General features: G+C 51.6%; 1 protein-coding gene across 4 annotated transcripts in view; it reads left to right on the plus strand.

Annotated features, from left to right (window-relative positions):
• The first annotated feature begins 1,486 nt into the window (after nt 1–1,486).
• Nucleotides 1,487–25,125, plus strand: part of ETS1 (ETS proto-oncogene 1, transcription factor) — a 65,697-nt gene continuing 42,058 nt past the window's right edge. For 3 of the 4 annotated variants that reach the window (XM_086476804.1, XM_086476805.1, XM_086476807.1), the window contains exon 1: nt 24,188–24,257. In XM_086476804.1, the coding sequence (XP_086332930.1) occupies nt 24,188–24,257 (70 nt within the window). Of the gene's footprint in view, nt 1,571–3,647; nt 3,793–24,187; nt 24,258–25,125 lie in introns of those variants that run through there. The other variant, XM_086476806.1, reaches the window with a different exon arrangement.

Genomic DNA, 25,125 nt, shown 5'->3' on the forward strand with positions numbered 1-25,125 from the left:
AGGCTCGTTGCTCTTTCACCACGTAGGTCGTTTTCAGTTTTGTGAATTAAAAAGTAAAGTTTTTGAAAAAAAAACCAAAACCCCTTGGTGTTAGAGCAAAAGTTAGTAACAACAAGCAGGAAACGATGATAATAATTTAATACGCGTCGACATGCAGGTGTTTCACATTTGGCCATTCGTCACAGAGCGCGGTGGGAGACGCTCTCTGGAGTCCCCCCTCGCCGCCGTGGGGAGCCGGGCACAGCTGAAGCCGGCTCTGCCCTTTGCTAACCGCCACCCGGCCCCCGTGAGCGGGGAAGAGGCGGAGGAGAGGCTGGGAGCGGGTCCCGGTGCCTCCGGGAGCGATTCGTGGGTGCAGCACCGAAGCGGAGGCCGAAGGTAACGTGGTCACGCTGGTTTTGGCTAGGAGACGAGCCGGACGAGCGTTTGCACCCGCAGCGGTGCCAGTCGGCCGCAGGAGGTCTGCAGGCACCACAAGGGAGGTGTTTCAGGGGAGCCAGAGCTGCTGTGTCCTCAGCGAGGTGAAAGGAGCGGCAGCTCCTCCGTCTCGCAGGCTTTGCTGTGTAGCAGCACGATGAAAACAGCCGTTCCCCTTGGCTCCAAGTTATATCCTGCCCTCCTGAGCCAAGCCTACTCCTCCTTTACTCTTTCCTCCCGGCACCTTTAAGTCATATTCCCCAAAACACAGAAGGTGCATTGGCCCTGCGTTTTCCACTGTGCATTTAAAGGAGAGGGGGAGAAACACCCACATATTTGGAAACAGCGCCAGATTGCAGCTCCTTCACCTCAGCGACACAAATGGGCTACCTGCTGATTAAAAATCACATCTAACGAACAGCGCCGCTAGAAGGACCGGCTCAGAGGAGTGCATCCCATGCTAGGAATGACACGTGACACCGTGACACGCTCCTGTGGCCTGAAGTGGTTATTTAGTGCACCACAAATTACTCAGGAAAAGAAGTCTCAGCCACGCAAGGGGCAGCTTTAGCAAGGGGAACGTAAGCTAATGCGGGAAAAAAGAAGATGACTCTTGAAAACAGCAAAGTTCTTCGTGAAACAGATTGTTTCAGACTGAACTTTTACAGGAAAGGTGTTGATCGCAACAAACTGGCTTTTTTTTTTTTTTTCTCTCAGAAGGAAAAAATTGGCAACCGTTTCCCACCGATTCTAGAGCAAAGGAAATATGATCTCATCTTCCCTCAGAGTAGCTCCATCAGCTTCCAGGTGATAATTCATTCACCATTGTCAGGCTCTCATCAGTTTACACTAATGGATCTGTGTGTTCGCATTGTTGATACAACACATCTAATCACAATATCTGCTATTAATACAGATAGTTTTCCTCTTAACTTTTCCAGCTTAAACTCATTAAGGTGGTAGTCTGGTCCTAGCTTTATATAGCTGTGAGAAAGCACAGATTTAGCTCACGCTATTAATTTTCATGCCTTCTGCAGCAGGGCATCTAATGTCCACCTCCGTTTCTGCAGGTACCTCTGAGATGATGAGTTACTATGTGGACACAACCATCGGCAACACAGCCCCTTATCCTTTGGCTCGCCCTGGAGTGATGGTAAGAAAGGAGTTTGGGTTATTTTTCTGTCCCTAGCAGTGGGTTTTCTCTTTGGTCGCTGTGACTTTGCCAGCTCGTTCGCTGACACGGCTTGGTGTCGACCACTAAATCATTCCAAGGTTTTACGCAGTTCAGAGCAGCACCCGAACGCTGAGTGTTTACCCAGGGCTTATCTGAACCTCTCGAGCTCGCAAACCTCAACTGGAAATAGGATCGCTGCATCGGATTTCCTGCGCTTGTGTTCGGAGGAGGACTGTTAGGGTAACCATTGTCTCGGTGCCTCCGCTCCCCACGCTGACCTTCACCTGCTGTGGCTGAAAGCGGTGGGATCAGCACAAAGCGGATCAGGCTTTGGAAAAGGTTCGGCTGGTTTTCTGGAGTTTTTGGACAACTTTGGTGCTCCGTCTCCCCAGCCAGCTCCTTTCTGTTTGTGCAGGTGACGGGTGGTTATGTGAGGTAGTCGTGTGACCCTGGGCATGCCCGTGCCGACTGCTAGCAGCTATGGGGCAGGTTTGACAGTGCTTCGACCCGTATTGAGAGAAATCACATTAATAGATGTTTACCTGAAGAAATGCTGGCCAGCATCAAAGATCCTAGACAAGCTCAGATGAACGCTGTCACTCTGACACACCAGGCTGCACAGACGACTTGCTAGAAAGAAAAATTTTCACCAAATTAGGAAGAAAAGACCACTCTGACACAAGAAATATTTCTAACATAGCTTGATATTTTTCCTTTAAATGGTTCCAGGCATGCATTTGCCTTTTAAATATTGATTGGAAATGAAGCAAAACTATTTCCCTGCAGGGAAATAATAATAATAAAAAAATGGAAACATCCTGAATTTGTTTAGATGTATGTATATTTTGTTATCCTCTTATATAGAGATATGCATGTGTATGTACTACATGTATATTATATGGTATCTATGGATGTACACGTATGCATATATGGTAAATACATACATAAGGTATATGCATATTTATACATTATACATATCTAAAAATATTTATACACTGGATATACAGACATATCTATAAATATATATGTATAAAATAGGTATGCATAAAATAAAATGAAAACTATATCCTGGAATTATTTCCATATACCTATATAAGGTTGTATATATATACATATATTTTATTTATAATACATTTGTTTTCTTTATAAAGTATAAATATAACTTTATATACAATAAAAACCAACATGTGTAATATGTAATGACAGTTATAACCGAGGACTACACACATGTGGGTATACACATGCCTATATCACACATATAATCAATACATGTATATATATAGTATCTGTTGTGTGTAAGCATATAATAATACAATAGATTAAGTAATATATATGCAATAATACATCCGTTTATATCAATATATGCATGTATATACCCCGTGTGCATACTACATATGCACAGAGACATGTATGTACACACACACCTACGCCCGCAGACACGTAAATATAACTAACTGAACTATAAATACAAATAGCGCAAATACAAACATAAATATAAATCTAATAATCACAAATAATACCAACGTAAACATGAATACCAACAGCAATATGACGGCTCGTCCCAGCTCCCACCAGTGTAGGCCGGGCTCCCCTGTAACACCAGGCCCATGACCCGGGGCAGGGCCATGGCCTCTCCGCCCCCTCACAGGCCCCGCACGTTTTTGGGGGTGCTGTGGGGCCTCCTGCCACACGCTGCCGAAAAATGACGGTTCTAGCTGGCGGGGCTCAAACGAGCCCCCTCTCATGGAGGGTTTGCTCCCCACGGAGGGCCCTAAGGAGAGCTCCCTCCCTGCCTCCATCTTGCTGAGCGCAGCCTCACTGCAGGCCTTCATTTTTTTTTTCCTCGCGTTTGTTTAAAAAAGGGCCTTTTTGCCCTCATCAGGGTGCCCCACAGCCAGGTGAGTTTGGGTGACACTGTTTCTTCTGAGCAAACCCTGCTGGCCTGGCGCTTTTGTGCCTGATTCGGGGGGCGGCGGGGAAGGTGCACCGCCATCTCGCACAGGGCAGCCATTTGAGGGTCCCGCTCCCCTGACGCTTTTCCCTCTCCTGCTCCCAGAAACAAGGTGCCGCCGGCCCCTGTGAGGATCCCTGGGTGACCTGCGGCTTCCAGTCCACCTGCTGCCAGCCGAGGACGTGCTGCCCGCTCTGGGACGAGCCTGCCACGCAAGAAGTGCCCACCGGCCTGGAGCACTACAGCACGGGTAGGACGCCATTTCGGGGGTGGGTTTGCGAACCGGGATGGCGCCTTTCCCCGCCGTGCCGTGGGGCTTGGCAGCGTGCTCAGGTGGAAAGACAAGCCTTAAAGGTCCACCGTGATCTTGCCCAGCGTGTCCCCCTTGCCTGCTTCCTCTTATATTTGCTTTCTGCCCCGCTCCTGGCTTAATTTATTGGGATGTTTTGCCCTTAATGCAGCCATAGGGCTCCTACCACAGCATCACCAGGTTGGTCCATGCCTTGCTGGCCATCAAGGGCCAGAAAGCAGATAAAAACTCTAAAGCTCCTTTGTTTAACTATTCTCCTCTTGTCAGAGCGATGCTGAAGGATGGGAGCTTCCTTCTTCCCTGCCATGGCATGGGTGCCTGGCTGGGAAAACCCCTCTCCTCTTTCAGGTGGTGATTTTGGTGTCCTGTGTGCACTTCCCTTGCATTTAAGGACTGGAGCCCTGGTTACTGCTCTCTAGGGTCTTGACAGATATGGGGGTCTCTGGGAGGATACCAAAAGCAAGGTGGACCTGCCAACCTGCTGGGTGCAATCTTCAGCCTTTCTCATGGCGTTTGCAGGAGCGATGTCCTTGCCAGTGGCTTTGGAAAGTGGCCTTCATGGAGGGCTGTGAGGAGCCATGGACTTCGAAGTTTTAATTCCACTGCGGTGGTGATTTTGGGTCTCTTGCTCTTGTAGCTCACTGCCTTGCTCCTTGGGAGGGTGGTGCCACGGTCTTCAGGTAACCACAACTGGAGATGTGTGGTCACGCTGTGCTGTCAGCACTGCAATGACTTGAACTAGATGATGAGCTTCTCTAACGCATTCATAATTTGAGAATCGTTACAAAATCACCGGTGACTAATTCTTGTCCCGCACGTTGTTCAACCCGTGAATCTGCAAGCTGAGCTTGCAGTTTGGGCTGCTTCTTGTATAACCAACTGGCAAAGCAGATGTTGGGCGGGCAGTTGGTCCTTCTGCCTGCGGGGCGGGTGATGAGGCATCAGCAAAGAGCCCAGTCGTGCTGTGGCAGAGGGCTGCGGCGGAGAAGAGGGCTCAGGTACACCGTGGCACAGACCAACCGCAGGAACTGAGCAAAAGAGCTCAAGTTGCACGAATGTGACCTTTGCGAAGGGCCAATATGAAGTTTATGTTTCACTTAAGTCCCACATAAGCCTATCATGAAGCACTTAAATCCCATGTAAGCTTTTGCATGGCATGTGCTGGTCTTCTGTGACTTGTTCCCGTCTCTTTAGTTATGCACATTGGCCCCTTGGGAGGGTAAAAGCCCTGATGTTTAGAGACTTTTTGCAGCTAAAGAGTTCAGCAGAACCAGTGACTGTTGCGGTCAAATGTACAGTTTGAAATCTCTCCTTGGCAAATATTCAGGCATTTCGGGTTTTTATTTTTTTTTTTTTCTCCTTTGGTGAGCACTTGTGTGTGAGCAGGAGATGGATGCAGAGTGCTGCGCCTGTGGCTGGAGCAAAACTCTGCTGCCTATTCCCAGCCATTCTTATTTCAGCTATTTGCTCAACTCCTGTGGGTGACCTCTCTCAGCATGATGTCAACTCTGCTCTGATGAAATCTGCCCTTGCAGCATTTGGATTTACTCAAACATTTTGTAGATCTGTGCCTGGAAAGTTTTCTTTGTGGTTTTTTCCCTACCCTCTCCCCTTTTCTGTGAAAGTGCTCTCTCCAGGGACCAACATATCTGCAACCCAGATCTTCATTACCCCACGCTGGGTCTGTGAAATTTCTTGTTGCAGAGACTGGAGCCTGGTTCAAACCTCAGTGAAGCCAGTTAAAAAAGAAAAAAAAAAAAGGTGGTGTTGTCTTCAACAGGTTTTGATCAAATTTTGGTACATTGGGATGGGTAGGACAGGCCTCTGATTCTCTTGCAATACCTAAGAATTACTTTTCAGTTCTTCCTGTTGCAATGCAAGGTACTCTTTCTCTGATTTTTTTTTTTTTTTTAATTATTATTATACTGCTGTTTCTTCAGCGTAGAGCAGTTTCTAATTTTAAATGAGAGGAAACTCTGATTTGTATATACCGCTAGGAACGGTCTTTCATTTCTCCTTTGTGCTTCGGGTGCACATTAAAACCATTTGTCATCTATTCTTCTGGTGTACTAGAGGCTATTTTGGTTTTCATGGTCTTGATGTTGGTGAAAGAAAGAAGTCAACAAGGAAAACGCAAGTGTGAATATATCCTCTTGCAATAGAAACCCACAACATTTCTAAAAGTTTTAGAGCTGCTTGCGCTTAGAGAAGATATTTTGCCTTTGAAGCTTGGGTGAGTTTATTTACATTGTGCTTGAAGTCTGATTAGATTGTTCAGTGATATGGATAAGGGAAAGCCTGAAGTGGATTTAACTTGTTGATAAAGCCAAGAAGGGGTGATGGTGTTTTTTGTTTAAAAAAGCAATAATTTGGAAGTGGTGTACAATCAGTTTTACTTCTTAGCTTGCTACCACAACCTGCAGTGCGTGTGCTGGGCCTGTTGCTGCCCAGAGGATCAACCTCAACTGGATGCACAGCAAGCAAAGGGCACAGCCCAGAGGTGACAGAGAAAAACCGGCAAGGGGGGAGCTGCTGCCTGTTTGCTCCTTGGACAGGCGGGAATAGGAGCGTAAAGGCCGTTGTACCTCAGCTGAACCATCCAGCAGCCCAAAATGAAGGGTGCCACGGGTCTGCCTGAAGCAGCAGGTTGCTGAAAGGACGCTGAAGGTCACACTCAGCACCGTATGTTTAATTCATAAGGTAATATTATCCTAATATTACCCTCTGGCAATATTTTTTGACTGATACAAGGTTAGGCATAACACTGGAGTGGAGGAAAAGACTTGATTAGGGGTATTATAATTCCAGCATGGACGTAGTTCTGGCTGCACTGCCTTTTTGAGCCAAGGCCACTTTGACAACCCCTTCCACTCTGAGCAGGTTTGTTTTCCTTAGTGATAGGGGAGATAAAATTGTTGTTAATGGCAAGTGAGGGATGAAACGCCTCTGGCTGAAGACGTTTCTATGACTGTGCTGAATAAGCACGCTTGGACTAAAGGTTCTCCCAGCCTTTTGGACACTACAGGAGCATTTGGGGGAGTGATCTCGCTTTCATTGAGGCAAATGGGAATGGCTTTGGGACTTTGCGAGGCAAGAAATGAAATTAAAGCCTTTTCTAGAGGAGAAATTAGAGCTGCAGCTCTAACTCTGCTTCCCAGGCTAATGAAAGCAGCCCTGCTCATTTCAGTCAGGCTTCTTGCACCAAGGCGCTGTCACAAATCAAAATTATCACCTTGGGCTTATCCCTAACGCCCAGTGTGATTCAGGCTGGTGCTGTGGGAGGGCACGGTGCAGAGACCAGCCTTACCCAGTCTGTGGCTGCTGCTCTCTGACCACATTAGCTCCGTGCCACCTCTCAGCCCGCAGTATTTCGGGTTTATTAGCTTTGAGGGTGGCACGTCCCTAAAGCAGCCAACCTGCATTCGACCCCCCGGTGCTTCAGGGACGTTGGGTCCCCGCAGCCTGGGTGACAGCGGTGTTGAGCTGGGTTTGGCAGGAAAGCGAAGCCCTCGGAGCTGGAGCAACGCATTGCAGCGTGAGACAAAATAGGGATGCCCTCCCTTTGCCCCCACCCTACCAACGCTGGCTGCCGTCTTCCTTCAAGCCCAGCTCTCAGCTCAGCCTGGGCTGCAGGCAGGAGTCCCAGGGGGGCCGCCTGCCTCCGTGGCGAACTCTCCCCGCTTTCCCCCACGTTGTCCCCTCCTTTGCCGCGAGACCTGCTCTTTCCCTGGGGGAGATCCCCGGAGGAAAGCTCTTTCTGTGAGTTGTTTCTGGGCCATCTTCCAGGTCCACGCTCAGAGGAAAGGGGCTTGGGGAGGAGGAGAGAAGGGGGGAAGGTGAAAGCTGACCAGGCTCAGCCCAATGGCTTCTCCAGCTGCAGCACATTTTCCGAGCGAAGCTTTTTTTTTTAAAAAAAAAAAAAAAAAAATCTGCATTTTTTTTTTCATGTCCTTTTATCCTATTTTTAACTGCAGCCTCCTTCCTTTTCTCAGCCTCCTCCAACACTTCCCCCCTCCCCTGCGCTGCTGCTGCCTCCCCCGCATGCTCTCCGCAGAGATGAATGGGCGTCTTTTCACAGGGCACGCACATCTGCTGGCGGCTCCAGACCTAGCAGGACTTCTCCTGGACCGACCAGCCTGTCCTCTCCTTCCTTAATAAATGAGGAGCGGGCAAGGGAGGACGTGGAGGAAGGTGAAGGGAAGCAGAACAGGGGGAGAAAAGAAGGGGGGAGCCACCGCAGGGAGGGACAAGCGAGAGCTGAGGCGACGGATGCTAATTCATTTCAAGGCTCAGCAAAATCCTGCCTCTGCCCAACCTGCTGCCGGTCGTTCCCCCAGGTCTGCAGCTCTCCCTGGCTGTTCACTCCAGCCCAGGGGATCCATAAGCCCTTTCCGCTGGTCTCTGCCATCCTCCTCTGGCCGGTGAGGTGGCGCAGCCTCTCACAAACATCGGGGTCTCGTGCTGTTTGGAATGGGTTTTTTTTTGGTCTTTTTTTTCTTCGTGGCGGTCTTTGGGTGTTTCGTTGGCTCAAGTTAAAGCTATGCCACACCTGCTACACTCGGGCACTCTGGGTTTGTTGAAGGACATGCATGATTTTCCCCATTAAGAGCACTTACTCCAATCTGTTGGTGGAGAGGAAAGATCCCTCTATGCCTTGTGAGTGAATTGCAGAGCCGTGGGCTGCCTGTGGCGTCTCAGGCTCTCCTGGCCCTTTTGCAAGGGCCTTGTGAAGGATGCTGAGGAGTTTTGCTCTTCAGGTCAGCGGGAGCTGGGCTCAGTGTCTGATTTGTGTGGATCATGACTGTTTCACAGGCGAGGAAAACACATGCAGGTGATGGTACGATACGTAGTGACGCCCCCTCTGCCTCCCCACTACAACCTGCTGCGAGTCAGCACTTGGAGAGGTTTATTTGCACTGAAGCAATAGAATGACAAAAAGCCAGGCTTTCGCTTTTCCATTTGTTTCCTGCCTGACTCTGGAAAAATCCCTGTCTCGCCTCTGAAAGCCAAAACCCAAGGGAGCTCCCTGAGCGTTGGGTCATCACCAGAGAATGAGCGCTGAGCTCTTTTCCCACTTGAGCCGCAGACTGGTGTCAGCTGGGGATCAGCTGCCGCGCAGGGAGGAACCGTGCTCTGAACAGGGCGTTGGGCCCCTGGATGAGGCTGGGTGAAAGCTGGAAGGTGGTTGCTTGGGTTTTGGGTGTTGCCTGCAGATTTGCTGAGGGTCTCCAGCAGAACAGGGGGGTGGGAGCTCAGCAAGAGGGAAAATGCGAGCTAGCACGCTGCACCAAGTCACAAAAACGAGCAGCAGCGCTGGCAGCTTCGATAGGCCGTGGGGAAGGAATAACTTAATGTAGAGCCAAGGAGGAAAGGGACTAAGCAACAGGCTATCCAGGGCTTCTGTGATGCCTTAAGGATGACTGCGGAAGATGTCTTGGTTTGGGTTGGTCTTGGAGTAGGACTGATCCCTCTGTAGGGATGGAGTGAGGTGGACGTACCCATTTCTTTTTCCGGAGGACAAGGCTGTCCTGCACCATCAAACACTTGCTTCACACGGGCCACACAAAGCACAGCTGCTGGGTTTTTTTGAGCTTTCCCAAAATCCTTTCCCTACAGACCCACGAGCACTTGCTTCTGGGGACAGCGGGCAGCAGAGCACCCTCTCTAGAGGGTTTGGGTTGCACACGGCTAACCCTTCTTGCAGCAACACCTGGGTGGGCTTTGCTGTGCTGCCGTGGAGAAGGGAGGGCAGCGTAAGTAAGGCCAGGTACTATTTTCTCTCTGGGTGGACAGGGCTGGCTGGGTGATACTGGGAGAGCTATGTGCAGGGCAGGCAGAGAGGGACGTGGGGAGCACAGTGGGCTGGGACCCTGGAAACAGCCTGTTTCTTTCAGCTCCTGGCAGCATGAAGAACCTCTCTCCCCCTCCAGATGTTCGCTGTGTTTATAGCTGCTGAAGCAAGAGACTGAACTCTCTCATTAATACGTTTCTCTCTCCCTTTCTCTCTCTCTCTCTCTCTCTCTCTCTCACATTGAAGCCAGAAGTCTCAGCTCAGAGGTTGCAGCTGGAAAGGAGCTGGGGGTGAGGGGTGGGAGAGAGAAGGGAGGTGTACGCAAGCCTCCCATCCCATTCAACTCCCCCTCTCCACTTTCCTCCCCCCGAATCCTCCCAAAATACACATGCCCCGCAAAAAGAAAAACACTAGCAGATTTTTTATTTCAGAAAGTAAACACTTAGGCCATGGGGGTCTGGAGGTTATGGGAAAAGAGGAAACCATTGGGCTAATCAGGCCGGGACACACTTCCCCTGCTGAAATAAACCAGAAATCATTGCATTACAGGGCGCCGCCGTGGTTAACCCTGGTGCTGCCAACGCAGCCGAGCGCTGGGGAGCCGCGGAGAGCCCGTAGCCTGCCCACGCGTTTTCCCCCCAGGCCCTGGTTTTTAGCCAGGGCGAAGCGCCGATGCGGAAGGGGAGCCAGCGCTCTGCAGCAGCCCTCTGGCACGCCGGCCCTTTGGGAACGAGCCGTTGGGAATTTTTTAGTAGGAAATGAAACGTTTTTTCTATGGTTTATGAGCCGTCCTATAGAATTCCATAGTTATTCTTGCCTGAGAACTCTGCCTGATGGTTGCAAACCTCTACGGAGAGGAAATCTTTCTCTGCTTGAATCAGCGAGATTTGGGGCTAATTTCTGCAGAGCTTAGAACAGTTTGCAGAAAGCTCTTTTTTTTTTTCATCCTTGCTAGATTTGCATTAGGTGTATAAGTGATTAGATTACTGATTATTTGGTTGCAAAGCCTTCAGGGAGGAATCCTTCCTGCTGTCTTTTACTCCTGTGTTTGCAAAGCACCCAGCATATGGGATCTGGCTGTAAGATGGGAGACTGCTTGATGCTCTTGCAGGACAAAGAATGACTCTAGTCCAGGTGTAAGTGAGCTAATGGGCCCTTTGTACCAACTTTACAAAGAGATCTCGATTTACTTGGACTTCCCCTGGCTCCTTTCACGGTCTGAGTCGCGCACTGTGCATGGGTGCTCACTACCAACTCTCACACATTTTGAGACCGCTGCAGCTATCTGCGTTTCAGAAAGGCTGGATCTCTAAGCACGGCTGTTTATCACCATAAATGAATATTAGAGATTGTCCGTTACTGCGAGCCTGGGTCTGTTTGATCAGAGCTCCTCGCCGCAATTGCTGCCTCCCTTTACATCCTGCCAGGCCGAGATTTTTCAGAGAAGCCCTGGTGGGTTCTGCACCCAGCTCCTTGTTGCATCCAGGCTGCTTTGGAAACCCCAAATCTTAGCCCGATGCCCACGCTGACACGGTCTGTGATGGAGTTTGCAGCGCAGGGCATCCTAAGCCGATGCTCTCCCACAAGCCTTCCCTCTGCTAGCGATTCCTGAGAGGGAACAGGGCTGAAAGCAAAAGCCAGCACTTTGTAGCCAAGGGAAAGTGATCTTTCCATGGAAGAAGGTTTTGCCTCATCTGTTACAGCGTCAGGGCCGGCGGTGAAAGGTGCCGTCACCGGTTCCTTCAGCCATCAGCCCGGCTCTTGCAACATTCCCACCAGAAGGCAAAGCCCCAGATAGCGCACACTAGGGAGCTGCAGACCTGCCTCGTCCCACCCGGCTATCTCAAGAATGCATTTGAACAGTAGCTGTTTCGGCAGCCTCTGGAGGTCGAGGCTTCAGATGGAAATCGAGCTCTGTGGAGATAGTCCCACAGGGCAAATTTCAGAATTTTTGGAGTTGGTGTTTGGCTCAGATAAGCCCTTGAGAGCTCAGATACCTTATCTGAACCTTATCTGAGCTATTTGCATCACTTCAGTCTGAGAAACCAGGCTGTCAGACATCTGGGGAGCTGAGCAAGTTGTATTAGGATGGTCTGCCTCTTTTTGTTATTGTTATTTCTAACACACAGTACACCTCCAGGATGACTGGACTGTCCTGTGGCCTATGCAGCTCAAGGAGCTTATATGCAGGCTGGATAGATGGAGAGCAGGAAGGAGAAATACCGTCCTTAGAGTAAGGACAGAATTAGGATGAATATTCCTTGAAAGCCCTGTAAGGGATTGACATCTCTCTGCTCTCTTTCTAGAATTGAATCGAGAAATAAGCTTGAGCTGCCCCTGCTGTTAATTGTGGAGGGAAATGATTCCTCCTTTTCAGAGCAGACCCAGGTTTGAGCTTTCCTAAATGAGGTATGCTTTCTCCACCACCTTTGCTAGAACCTGTGTTGTGCCTGTGAAGTTTCTCACCTTGTCTGGAGCTCCTGGGGGGAGATACAGGACCCGTGCTCTCTCTCTGCTCCCCTAGCACCTCTCCTCTTCATTCCTGCTTTGCAGCAATCAACAGGTTGACTGGAAGGACCCTGCCATGGTCTGTATAATGCAACATCCCCTTCCCAGGCCGTGGAGTGGTTTCATTCACCTGAGCTCTATGTCCTGGTGGCTCTTCCCCAGCATCCATTGTCTTTTTATGGAGGAAGAGTTCTTAGGGATAAGAACAGCGGATTTAGGAGATCTGGTTGAGATCCTGCTGCTGGGATTTGGGCGACCTTGGCTACATCACTTAACAGAAAGTCTCTAGGCATCTTAACCCCACTGCCTTCCACTGGAGTGAGATGCCTAAATCATTCAAAAGGCTGCCTGCGAGCCACTGCATAGCAGTTTCTCACGTTGGAGATGCAGATGATTAATTCACTGCACATTTTATTGCGATGCTTAATTCATTGAGGTCAGGCGAGTGGCTGGAAGTCCTTGGAGGATGGTCTTGTACAAGTGCTTGATATTGTAAAAAAAAAAAATAAGGATGTCTTAAGCGACACGGAGCTGCTGAGCCCTTGAAGCTGCTGAACACGTGCTGGAGTTTACACAGCCCACCGGATGGACCTTCCCCTGTGGGGTTTTGTATCAATAGGCTTTGAAAAACTTGCAGTGGGTCAATTGTTGGCTGTTTCACAATAGATGAAATACAGTTTCTGTCTCTGCAGCTGGTTCCCTGGAAGGGAGGCTGCCTCTCTGGCAGCAGGCAGGGCTAACGAGGTTGTGTGTGTACACGTCGGGAAGATGGTTTCTCTGCAAAAGAGCCATGGGAGACTTGCAGCAGGCTGCTTGCCGGCCTCCAAATGACTCGAGTGAGGTGTGGGAAAAGCTTGGGATGGAGGGTGGAATTTGCATGCGGGCTTATTTTCAGCGTTAAGCTTAGGAAAGGAGATCCCCAGCCAGCACGAGCAGCACAGGTCCACCCTTTGGGGGCTGCCTTTAGGTCCCCTCTTGGAGGCAGGGTTCCTCTTTCACTGTTTTCTCTTCCCCCACAACGCCGCAAGGGTTCAAGGCCAAGATCCAGCCTTTAAACCCCCAAAGCTGGCTGCAACCCTCGGCGAGCCTGCGGGAAAACAGGGTAGGCTTCAACCCGCTCAGTGGGAACGTTGCCATTGATTTTAGCGCTGGAGGGGGTGGGCGAACTCAAGAAAAAGCAAAATCATAAAGTTCATGACGGGACTTCCCTGCCTGGAAAGGGAAACAAGGCCGTTGACACGGCACACGCTGCGTGAGCAGGGGCGTGTGGGGTGGCAAAAGCACTTGCAGATATTCGTGCTTCCCGTAGCACAAGTGGGATGGAGCAAAAGAAACGGCTCCACCAAAGCAGAGATTTGATTTCTAGAAGAGCTGGCCCAAACTACTTCTCCCTAACTGGTCAGCAACTATTTTTCAGGAGTCAGAAATGTCTTTCTCCTCTGGTTTGTGTGATTCACTCTCCACATCCTAAGTTCAAGAGGGGCCGGAGGGCACTCGTCTTGGCCAGACTGATGTCAGCATTGAGGTAGAATAAGAAAAAAAAGGAGGAGATGCCCCAAGGGAGCCTGTTCATGGAAAATTTCTAATTTGGTCAGTTCCAGGCAACTCACAGAAGAGCCCGTGCTTGGGAGATTTCAACCCAGTTTTGCAGGCTCAAGAGGCATGAATAATTACGGAAGGTAGTGATGGAAATAAAGCTGGCATCTCAGTCCTGCCCCGGACCAGCTCTTTACCACGCTGCAACCTTGGGGTATCTGCACCTCCTGTGAAATATCTCCAGAGATGATCAGACCATCTCTTCCCCTGCTTTGCATCTCGTTACTGCCTAACCCCAGGAGACCAGATGCTTCCTTTGTCTGGCAGCTTTGGTTGTGTTTCTATCCAGGCAAACAGCTACTACATGAAAGTAGTAGCAGTTTCCCTTGCTTTACAGTAATCAAAATGACAGGATAACGAGGCAACCCAGTAGCCTGCTTTGCCTTCCACTTGTGCCGAGTTCCAGGCTGGGTGTCAGCTCAGTCCTCTATCTAGATGAAATACGTCTTTTTTTTTTTACTTTTCTCCTTGTTGCTGCCAAAAGTGACAGATTGTTCCGCGGAAATCATCAATATTTTGTTGAAACGAAATCCAAACATTTCCAGCCGAAACTCAGCTTTTTCTGGTGCTGGCTGTGTTGACGCAAAAACAAATCTCCGTGGGAAATGCCAACATGGAAAGAAAAAGGAGCAGTAAGCTGGACTGTTCTGCAGAGAATACTTCTCCTGGCTCTCTGTGTGTCTGAGGGGCTGCAAGGCAGAGGGTGGATGAACCCAAGAGCTTAATCTGGACCACTCGTACGTTTATTTGGGCCAGATTGGGGTAAACAGGCGTGGTCTGTTTGACGGGCACAAGAAGCCCGGTCTGTGCAGTACGTGCGCCCAGTAAGCGCCGATTCTCACTCCCTCCGTTCCAGTACCAGGACGTGACGCTTCACATGAGCTGCAGCTTCAAGTTAAGGGAGCTGATTTTTCAGGTTTCATCCATCTGCTCTTGCCTCATTCGTGTCACCCTGTCTTCCTTCCTCCCACATTTGCACTTAGTCAGGCTGTCGCTCTGCCTCTGTGTTTAGCGCAGCAGATACTTCCATAACAATCCATCTTCCGAAATCCCTCCCCGGGGGCCTCGCAGCGCTGTAGTCAGCAGCTACAGTGGCACCGGACCGCGGTGGGAGGACTTTCCGCTCCGCACCCACCTAACGCAACGGTTTTATCGGGACTCTCCCACGCCTGCCAAGTGCATCTCGATGCTCCCCTGCCCGTCGCTGCCGCTCCTCACTTCATTAGCGCTGGAGATGTTTATAAATGGAAGAGATAATATTTTTCGTTTCCAGTTTGGGTTTCCAGGGCAGCCACTTTCTAAAGCACTTAGGAAGTTTAGAGAAGACGAGGTTATATAAACGATTTTTCCCCCCTGGGCTCTTATTAATCAAGTGGCTTGTGGAGCCATTCCCATAGCTTTGGGATCAAGGGCACTAGCTGGGTGAGGGGAGGCAGGCGGGTCCTACAAGGCATCTTTTTCTTGGCTCTTTTTTTTTGGGAAGTTTGCGATGAATGAAGCAGTCAGACCTGGCTGTTGGGGTTTGAAAGCAGCCGGAGGGCCGAGGAGCGTGCTGCTAGGTTACATTCAAACTGTGTTTTGGGCTTGACTCTTGTATTAGCCCCTTCTAGGCCTTCGAGTGAGTCATGTAGCACCTTTTAATGATGATTTACCCGGCCCTGTTGATACGGCCCTGTAACATTTGATTATTTGATGTAAAACTTTTGCATTTCCTGAGCGTAGGGTAAATACGATTTCGATAGCAACGGGCAAGTGAGTTGATCCTTGTGCTTTGAATATTAAACCCTATGGACCTGCATACACACACACACACACAGAGTAATTAATGTATTTTCTGGCAAGCCCTGAGGCACGTCTAGAGCTTCCCAGCATTTTCCCACCCAGGCTCCAACAGCGACTGCTACCCAGGACGGCCGTGAGCAGCACAGGCGGCTCGTGGGTTTGGAAAACAGGAGCAAGCTTTCATTCCCATCAGAATGAAACCAAGCTCTGCCTCCTCCTCCATGTCCTTCCTCCCGCTGCCTTCCCACCACAAGAGCTGAGGAATGGGTTCTTTTTGTTTTCCTTGGGTGGATGGAGCTCCGTCTGTAGCAGCAGGTCCAGCTGTTTCAAGCCTGGAACCGAAGGTCCACAGGAAATCAGCTCATTAGTCTGTTGACCCACCTTCCCAGTTTTCCAGCCATGCTCTCTCGGTGTGAAAATAATGATTTAAATAGCCAAGGGTGGGAAAATCATGATTTAAAGGGGGTAAAAGGGGATATTCATGACTATCGCTGACTGTAGACTTGGCAGAAGGAAGCTGTATTTCTTCCGGGTCTCGGGAGCGTGTGAGGAAAGGTGTTGAACATCTGGAGCGGTTTAGCAGTTTCGTGCTGTTGTGCAAGGCTGCACAACTAGTGGTGGTGCAAACGTAGCTCACCCCAAAGCACCAGGGTGGGTTGACGGAGAGAAGAGCCCCTCGTGGCGTTTGGCTTGAGCAGGCGGAGGTTGGGCATTGCAGAAGAGCCGCGTCAACCTCCTCCAGGGACAGATGACGGGTTGTGGTGGCCCCTGGGCTCCCTGAAGTGTCGCTCAGTACATTGCAGGCAGCTCCTGTGATGTGTCTTGTCTGAATTAATTGTCAGAACTAGTTTTCAGATTGGAAGGAAACTCCAAGCGTCAGAGATATATTTTGTTTCGTCTCACTCGTGATGCTAAACCGTGACTCGGGCTTCCCAGCTAAAAAGGTGGATTCATTTCAGCTCAGCTGCATCCGAGTCCCACCCCTCCCACAGAAACCTCCTCGAAGAGGTGAACTAACTGGGCAAAAACTGTTAACAGATCACTTTTAATTGACTTTTTTTTTTTTTCTTTCCATTTTGACATTTCTTCCCGTTTCAAAAGTGCAAAAATAGAAAGTTTTAGCTCAGGTTGAATGACACACCATTTTCCTTGTTTATTTTCTTTTCACTGTTTTAGCCTAATGAGAAGTGTGTGGAAAAAAAAAAAAACAAACTGGTTTGCATCAACCCAGAACATATTGAGAGAAAATATTTACGTCTGCCTTTTTCCTCCAACTCCCAGCAAAGCACTAAAATAATAACAAATAAATCAGCTGTTTTCACAACTTCTGCTGCAGGCAGGGGGGGAAGCGGACAGGGAAGCAAACCAGTTTGTGTGCTGAACCCCCTTGTATCTCAAGATCTCCGTTCAACAGCTTTCTGAAGATAATTAAAAACCCTGAAATAACTGGTGGTGATGATGATGATAGCTGTAGATGGGCGACCATACTTCCACTGGAGTCGCAGGCCCCTGCCGACCAGCTGTCTCTTCCCCATTTACACCAGCAAGGATTTAGGACCTAGGCGAACTAATCAGGAGACCCTCATGGGGAGAGAGGCGTGTTATTTAATTAGCTTTACAATGGACTGACTGGGAGGCACGTGGTGGCTCTAATGGAAGGAGATAGATGTCCTTTTAGCTGGGCTAATTGTTAGGAAATAGCAGAGTCTTTGTTCAGCCCCAGCATGTGGCCTGTGATCTCTCAGAGCCCAGGGGCTGCCCGCTTATAATTTTAGACAGATCTATTCAAGCCTGCTCTGTAGCGCTGGGCCGAACAAGACGGGTATTGTTGCAGAGCCAGCATCGCCGTCCAAGAAAACCACCCCGAAAAACCCAAACACGTGTAGAGAGGAATATTTCTCTGTCGTTTATTCACTATCGGGACGGGCTGCCAAGCGGAGACAACTGCAAGCGAGGAGGTTACCAGCGCCGGGCGAGGGTTTTTCCTCTTTGAAACACACGCGCAGGCGAATCCTTCATCCCAGGAGCGATGCGGTGGGCTGACGGGGGGTCTCCGCCAGCAGACCCTACCCGGGGAGGGCAGCTTTAGGGCTTTAATTGCTAGCGTGGGTCTCATCCTGTCATTCCCTTGCTGTGGTCATGGTGTATGTGAGGTAATTGTGCCCGTGGCCAAGTTATCTCCACAGACTGGCTGTATGCACCTGACATCTCACGGTCATGGTGGGACAGCGGCTTGGGCTGGAGGGATCTTGGCTTTTGGATCAGTGTCTGTCCCTCCCAGGGTCCTGCACGACAAGAGACAGGAGCCCCAGTTCTCTTTCCTGAGCTTTCCCCTCAAATCTCTCTCTGGTGAGATCCTCTCATGGTCCCCAGCCCCTGAACTTTTCCTCCTGGACTGCCAAGCTGATGTTCCCAGCCCCTTGTGAAACAACAAAGTGTCGTTTCATTAAAAAACGGGGATGGAGGCACAAAGGTTTGCAAAAGGTCATGTAGAAATATCGATGAGGGATTAAGCTTCCATCTCTTGAACCCCTCTGTCATGGCCACAGAGTTAACCTGGGGGTCATTGCAGTCGAGTGTTTTATTTCCCCATGCTGACCATTTCCAAACGGGTGTGTGCAAGAGTGTGGATTTATATCCTAGAGGTTGGTGCTGGGCTGACCTTCCTTGGGTGGTGCTTGTGTGGCCCCTGGTACCTTCATGGAAGTGAAATGCAGCCATTACTTGGTCTTCATTGAAGCAGCGGGTCTTTTTTTGCCGGTGCTGGGTTTTTTTGAAAGATTGAAAGAGCAGATAAGCGTTAGTGAATACAGTCTAGCTGTCCAGATCTGCTCTACTAGCAATGATCCCATTGCCTCTCCTACATAATCCCTCACCTGTGTCCCGGGGAAGGGGACCTCAAAGACCATCGGGAATAGGTTTGGTAACCTCTGTCGCCGGAGACGGGTGAATGCCAAGGGTGAGGCTGCAAGCAGAGATGTGTTGTTGAAGACTGAGCTGGCTGCGTTTGTTTCTGCTATGAAGGAGGCTGCCTGAGAGATCTGACCAGAGATGAGAGGTCCTACAGGTGAGGTTTGATGTGTATCATCTGTGTGTGCTCGGAGGAATTGCGAATATCGAGAGTTAAACAGCAAAAATCCTCAGGCTACGTTTACCAAGACCTCAATGCTGTTACTTGAGGAGGAGAGGGAAAAAACGTACCGAGAGCAAATAGCGCTGCAGAACAGCTTACAGGGATTTTCCATCCAGCCAGTTCTTCCAGCAGGGTAACAAGTGAGTGACAGCACCCCCCGCCAAGGAAATCCAAGGCAGAATTACATTGCTCGAGCCCAGATTAGCTAATCAAGTTAGGAACCAGCATGGGACCTCCGGGAAACCAATAGCTGGCGGCACTTGAAGATGCTCAAGCAGCTTGCGAGACTGTTGATTGAGGTACCTACGGCGTGTCGACCGGAGCTGTCGCTCCCTCGCAGCCACGCAGGGCTGCGTGTGCGCTGGAGTCCTGACTCCTAGCTGGCCACAAAGATGCTTTTGTGAGCCATCGCTGCTGGGAAGTTAATGAGAGCAGGAGTCAGAGAGGCTCGGAGGCGGCTTCCTCTGCTTTGCGCCTGGAGGGCAATCAGGGGATGGTATTGTGGCAGCGATGGCTCGGGGCTGGGCCGGGGCCTGAGGTCTGGATCTCCGCAGCGTGAACAGAAACTTGCTTTTCATGCAGACAGCGCGGAGGATGGGGACGACTTTCCGTGACTCCAGCCCTAGAGCAGCGGAGCAGCGAAGGGACCCCAGAGGCCACAGCCATCTGGGTCACGGAGGAGCCAACCCTTTCGGGATGGTCGTTGCCTGCTGGCCACAAATGCTAGATCTGAGAGCAGCCTGCATTCCCTACAGACAGCCCGGGGGGCACACGCAGTACGTGCTGACTAACCAGCTCTATTTCTGCGCCCGCTGCTTAAGCAGAAAGGGGAGGTTGTAGTCACCGGGACTACTAATCCAGCCTCCTTTTACCAGCGTAAAACAACTCACTCAAATACTTCCCAGCTATTACTGCGCTTGAAAGACTTTCTCGTATCATTTTAAATTCCAGGAAAGGTATCTCCCTGGGGAACGGTCATGGCAGCTGCTTGCTCTTTCCTCTCATTGCAGAGGGCCACCTCCACACCCAAAGCCACCTCCCTGCTCTTTCCTTTCTTGGAGTGGTGGCTGCTGCTCTTTCCAACAATGTCCCCGTTACGATAAATCCTTTCATGTCTCTGTTTCTCCCTGGAACTGCAAGGCTTTTTTTTTTTTTTTTTTTTCCCCCTTCCCCTTTGCTCCTGATTTTTGTCTCATGCCCTCTGGATATTGTTTACTTGACAAAACATCAAACCAAAGCCTTGACCGCTTGCGGTCATTAAAAATCCCATGGCAGTTTTGGGGAAGGCTCCAATTTGGCTAATTACGTTCTGCCATAAATATCCCCCTGCAGTTTTAATTGGATATGGTGTTCTTCATTTCCTCTCCATAACAGCTGGGTGGTGTTGCTCCGCGTTATTACGTAGCCGCTGTGTTTCACCCCCGAGGTGGCCGCATTTTGGTAGCAGCGATGCTAGGAAAAGCTCCTTCTCCAGGCTACCGGTTACACCTAATCCTGAGCCTGCTGTAACGAGAATGGGTAAATTCAAGGGAGAAAAGAAGCTGTCCCAGCTCCATGACATCTGGAGGAGAGCCAGCATCTGCCCGTTTCCAAAAGGGCTGTGACAGGAGTGAATTTGGCCCTGCCGAAGGGAAAGAGCTGGCCCTTGCTAGGAGAGAGGACGTGGAAGAGAAGTCCTTCCCGCGCTGAGTGTTCATTCGGAAACCACGGCAAAGGCTCTGGTCTCGTCATACCTTTCCTCAACGCTAAATGAATAATAATTATTATTCTTTTAAACCAAGGTTAGTCAGCGTCCCTGGGAACAACGTGGCATTACTGCCCGTCCTTTCTTTGTTCTGAACTGTTGAAAAACAGTCAGGCTGCATTGTGGAGGGAGGGCAGATGGTTATCTCCGATCAACGGCACAATCTTTTGGCTATATTAATGGCAGGAGGGCTGTTCTCCGCAACTCAGCATCCTCCCTCGATGGGAGAGAGCCTGAACAGATATTAACGCTGAATAACGACAGAATGGAAAAGGAGAGCGAGACTTGGATGTGGGAGAGGAAAGATTTTTCTAAAGCCTGTAAGCAGCAAATAGGAACCAGTTGCTGAGGCGAAGTCATGTTTGGCAGGTCTTGGACTCCAAATGGTCACATCCCAGCTGAAGAAACTAATCAATGGATTCCTTCCATGCCTTCTGCGAACACTGAGCCATTGAGCGGCTCAGCTGGAGTTCAGAGCCAGGGCTTTCATGTTGCAGGCTCTGAAGTGAACACAAATTAAGGCGGCTGCTAGGACAGAGTCGAGTTCGAAGGAGAGATTCAGCTGCCCTGGAAGGAAATCTCCATCCACAGCCTCTCCGTTCTTTTCCTCCACTTTGGGGGTTTTTTGCCCCGGTGCTACTTTTGGAAGCATTTCTAATTTCCCCACACGTAGGGGCTGGTATTCATTGCACAAGCAAAATGAAACAGAAGTTTGGGGGAGCACGGAGGCGGGGTGAGGCAAGGGAGCGGAGAAGCTCAAAGCTCCGCCGCAGCCATGCTGCACCAAGCTGTGGCTTAGTGTCGCCGGCTTTGCAGGATCAGGGCTGAGCCGGGATGCCAAGAGCGTGTGTATCTTTCCTAATAAAAACCACACAAGCCATGAGAAAGATCTTTTATTACAGCCTTTGTACTGGTCCAGAAGAGAAGGAGCCCCATTACAGGTGCACTGGAGTTCAGCCAGTCCTGAAGACCGTAACGCTTGCAGGAGAGGCTGAGCCAAATGTGTCGGCCCACGGGAGCAAGGTGAAACCACCGACACCGCAGGGGCAGCCGCTGCCTCCTCTTGTGCCGCTTTTTAATCCCACCAGCAACTCCACCCAGCACCATCTCTGCTCGTGAGAGCCTTCTCCTACGCGGCTCCGACAGCCTGTCCCCATCAGCGCCCGCTCGGGCGAGCCCCGGCGACCTCACCGCACGCCTCCCCTTCTGTTCCAGTCTGGGGACTGGGGTTTGCTGCAGGAGGCTGCGCTCGCTCTGAGCAGGCGAGGAGCGGGGGGGGGGGGGGGGGGGGGAATTACCGAGCGCCGCCGAATCGGGAAGAACGCGCCTGGGTCACTTCGATACGGTTGGGACCGCAGGTGCTTTCTGACGGCTCCATCGCCGCGGCCGAAAGCCCGCAGCCAGCTGCGCAAACCGGTGTGTCCCCCCCCGGCACCAGCGGTGCTCTCCCACACTCCCCCCGCCGCAGGATCGCAGCCTGCCTGCTCGCACGCTCGCCCGGGAGCTCGCAGCGAAGGGTAGGAAGGGAAAGATTGTCAGGCTGCGGTAACTGCCTCGGGTTTCTCTTCCCAAGCCTGCTCTGGAAGGGATCGTACAGAAAGGCAGCTGTTTCTCCTGAATCCCCTTTTGATTTTCAACTGGGAACGTTCTGCTAAATCTCTCTGTTGTTTCTTCGTGCAATCATCGCTGTCCATCCCACATGGGGAAGAGGGGAAAGAAACCCAAAACGAAGGGCAGGTGCAAGCCCATTATCCTGCACGGGGAGAGGCAACGGGGACCAAGTTTTATCCTTATAGCCCTCCTCTTTGCACATTTGGATTTCCAGGTTCATTCCTGCGGATTTCCAGGTTCATTCCTGCGGTAGTTTCAAGCCCAAGACCCGCCACACGAGGTTTCAAACCCTGTGCCCTGCCTGAGCACAGCTCAGGTTCTCCAAAGCACGCGAGAATCAGTGGAGGGAGGTTATATACTGGTCACACAGCAAATCGCTGGTCCTGTCCCACTGCTGCAGGAATAGGTTGCCCATAACTGAGCTTGCAAGTAAATTGGAAACACGATTGCCTGTAAAACGGGAAATGCGAGTGCTTGTCAATGGGTGAGGCGCCTGGAAGATGAACTTTCAGCTGGAGCTAACTGCCTGCCCGGCTTTGCTAGCTCTCAAACTTCCTGCTGGCTGTGTCTTGAGCTGCCTGCCTTGGTAAAACCGGCTGCCCGTGCGAGCCAGAATCAGGCTCTCGATTTCTGGCCCCGGCACCTCGCAGCTTCTTTTAGTTACGTGAACTTTCCTTCTATAAATACGCCTTAGGCGACTAAGAAAGGCCCCGCTGCAGAAGCTAGGCGTAATCCTGAGCTGTAACCTTTGCATCTGCAGCTCATCTTTCAGCGCGTTTGAAGGTTTCAGTGGTGTTTGCAAGCAGGACCCTGGTTCATCCCGTGAGTTAGCAGGTAGCCTTGAACCCCGGCGGCTGACTCATGTGGCAGCTTTCCCCCCATTACAGCTGGGATGTTCCTTTGAGCCCATCTCTGATGAGAGCAGCCTGGTCTCTGCCAGTGTGCCGGCGACTGTTAAGACTTTCAGAGTGAGAACCACAAGAGCTGGTTGCTAATGACTTTTTTTTTTTTCGGTAACACTTGTACCGGTAAATTGACATCTGTGAGTCATAATCTCCCTTCTGCTCTGCCGTTTGTGGTCTGAAGTTTGTGCTACCTAAATATAATAAAACATATTTCATGTGAAAACCGATATACTTCTGTTAACTTCATGCCATGCTGGCATGATACTTATCTCGCATCTTTAAGATGCTTTTTATCCACTCCGTTCCCAAACCTTTTTTTTTGGCCTCCCACCTGTACGAAGCACACCCGTGAACAGCCACCCCTGGGCATCACCCGTCGCCACACGACTGAGTGTGCCCGTGCACACGCTCTGCCCTGACCCTGCCTGCAACATTCGGGCGTGCTGGTGGGTGGGAGAGGACCAGGCTGCTCCGATGCGAGTGTGAAAGGGGTGATGGGAGCGTGAAGGGGTGATGGGAGCGTGAAATGCGTCGGGTTCGTGTCGAGACAGGCAGGGTGAAGGCAACTGGCCTGGTTTCACGAAACACCGGGATTCGGCCGGCTGCAGCTCAGGGCTGCGGCATTTTCCCGTGCTAAACCTGCACCTCTCTTTTCCCTCCGAGTTTCGGCGCCGAGGTGCAAGCAGGGGTTGCAGCGGAGGCGCAGCAACACCCAACTTTGTGCTGGATGCGCTGAGAGCCCCCTCCAACCCCCGCGTACCCCCACCCCCCCGTACCCCCCATCCCTCCCGCACTTCTCGCCCTCCCGGGTCGCGCCGCTCGCCGGGACCCCGGGGCAGCGCCGGCTCCGCTCCCCGCGGCGCCGGGTGCCGGGGCCGCCTCCGGGGCGGGGGCAGGCGGGTCCCTCCCCGCCGCTGTCACCGCTCGGGGCCGGCCCAGCGCCCTCCCCTCGGAGGCTCAGCCCGGGCCGGGGCGGCGGCGGCGGCGGCGGGGGACGGGCGAGGCGGAGCGGCAGCGAGGGAGCGCGGAAGGGGCGGCGGAGGAGCGGAGCAGCAGAGAGGAGCGAGGGAGCGTGGAAGGAAGGAAAGAGGAGGAGGAGGAAGAGGAGAAGGAGGAGGGAGGAAGGGAAGGAGGGAGGGAGGCAGGCGCCCGGCCGCCGCTGCCCCGGGCGCCCCGCTCCGCGCACGGCGGGGCTCAGCAGCAGCCGCCGCCGCCGCCGCCGCCCCCCGGTCCCGGCGCGACGCCCCCGCGGCGCTGCCCCAGCCATGAAGGCGGCGGTGGACCTGACCATCATCAAGACGGAGAAGGTGGACATCGAGCTCTTCCCGTCCCCCGGTGAGCGCCCCTGCCCTCCCCTCTGTCCGTCCGTCCGTCCGTCCTTCCCCCCCCTCCCCTCCGAGGAGCCCCGCGGATCCTTTCTCCCCATTTTTTTCGCTGCGAGGGGCGGTGGTGGGGAAATATCTGCCCGGTGAGGACTGGGTTTCGTTGTTGGTTTTTTTTTTTTTGGGGGGGGGGGAGGGGGGTGGGGTGTTCTTTGGGAAGGGAAAATGAAACGCACCCCCCAAGTTGCCTCGGAGCGGCGCCGCCCGGGCTCTGCCGCCCGACCCGGGGCGCTCCCCCGGCTCTGCCCCGCAGCACCGCTGGGGGAAGGCGAGCTTGCTTTCCCAGAGCACTTTTAAGACTTTCCACTCCCCCCCCCCCCCCCCCCACGCCCGCCTTCTTTCTCTTAAAAAACAACCCGCCGCCCCTCCAGCCTCCTTTTCTCATGCTTCTGGCATCCTCGCAGGGATGTCGGCAAGCACCTCCGGCCGGGAGGCGGGAGAGATGCACTCGGATGGTTTGGTTTTGGTTTGTTTGTTTGTTTGTTTGGTTTTTTTACGAGCTCCCCGGGATACCCCCACCCTTCCCCGAGTGGGTGAGCCACGGCTAGCAGCCCTGCACAAGTTCCTTATCTGGGGTGTATGTTCCCCCATCCTTCGCTGGAAATGTCTTGTGTGGTTCAAGCACTCTTGGTATTCGGGAAACAAAACTCCAGTGGTACCTTCCTGTAGATTTCAACCAGGAAAGCCCACTGCTTTGATTCTTTTTTTACCCCCCCCCCCCCCTCTGGAGCTGGAGAAACGGTAGAGGAAGGGTGCAGGAGCTCTGAGGGAAGATAGCAACATGTTACTGAAACGAGGCGTGGGGTTTTTTTGTTGTTGTT

Source organism: Leptosomus discolor, chromosome 22, assembly GCF_034619465.1.
Source record: "Leptosomus discolor isolate bLepDis1 chromosome 22, bLepDis1.hap2, whole genome shotgun sequence".
Lineage (NCBI taxonomy): Eukaryota > Metazoa > Chordata > Aves > Leptosomiformes > Leptosomidae > Leptosomus > Leptosomus discolor.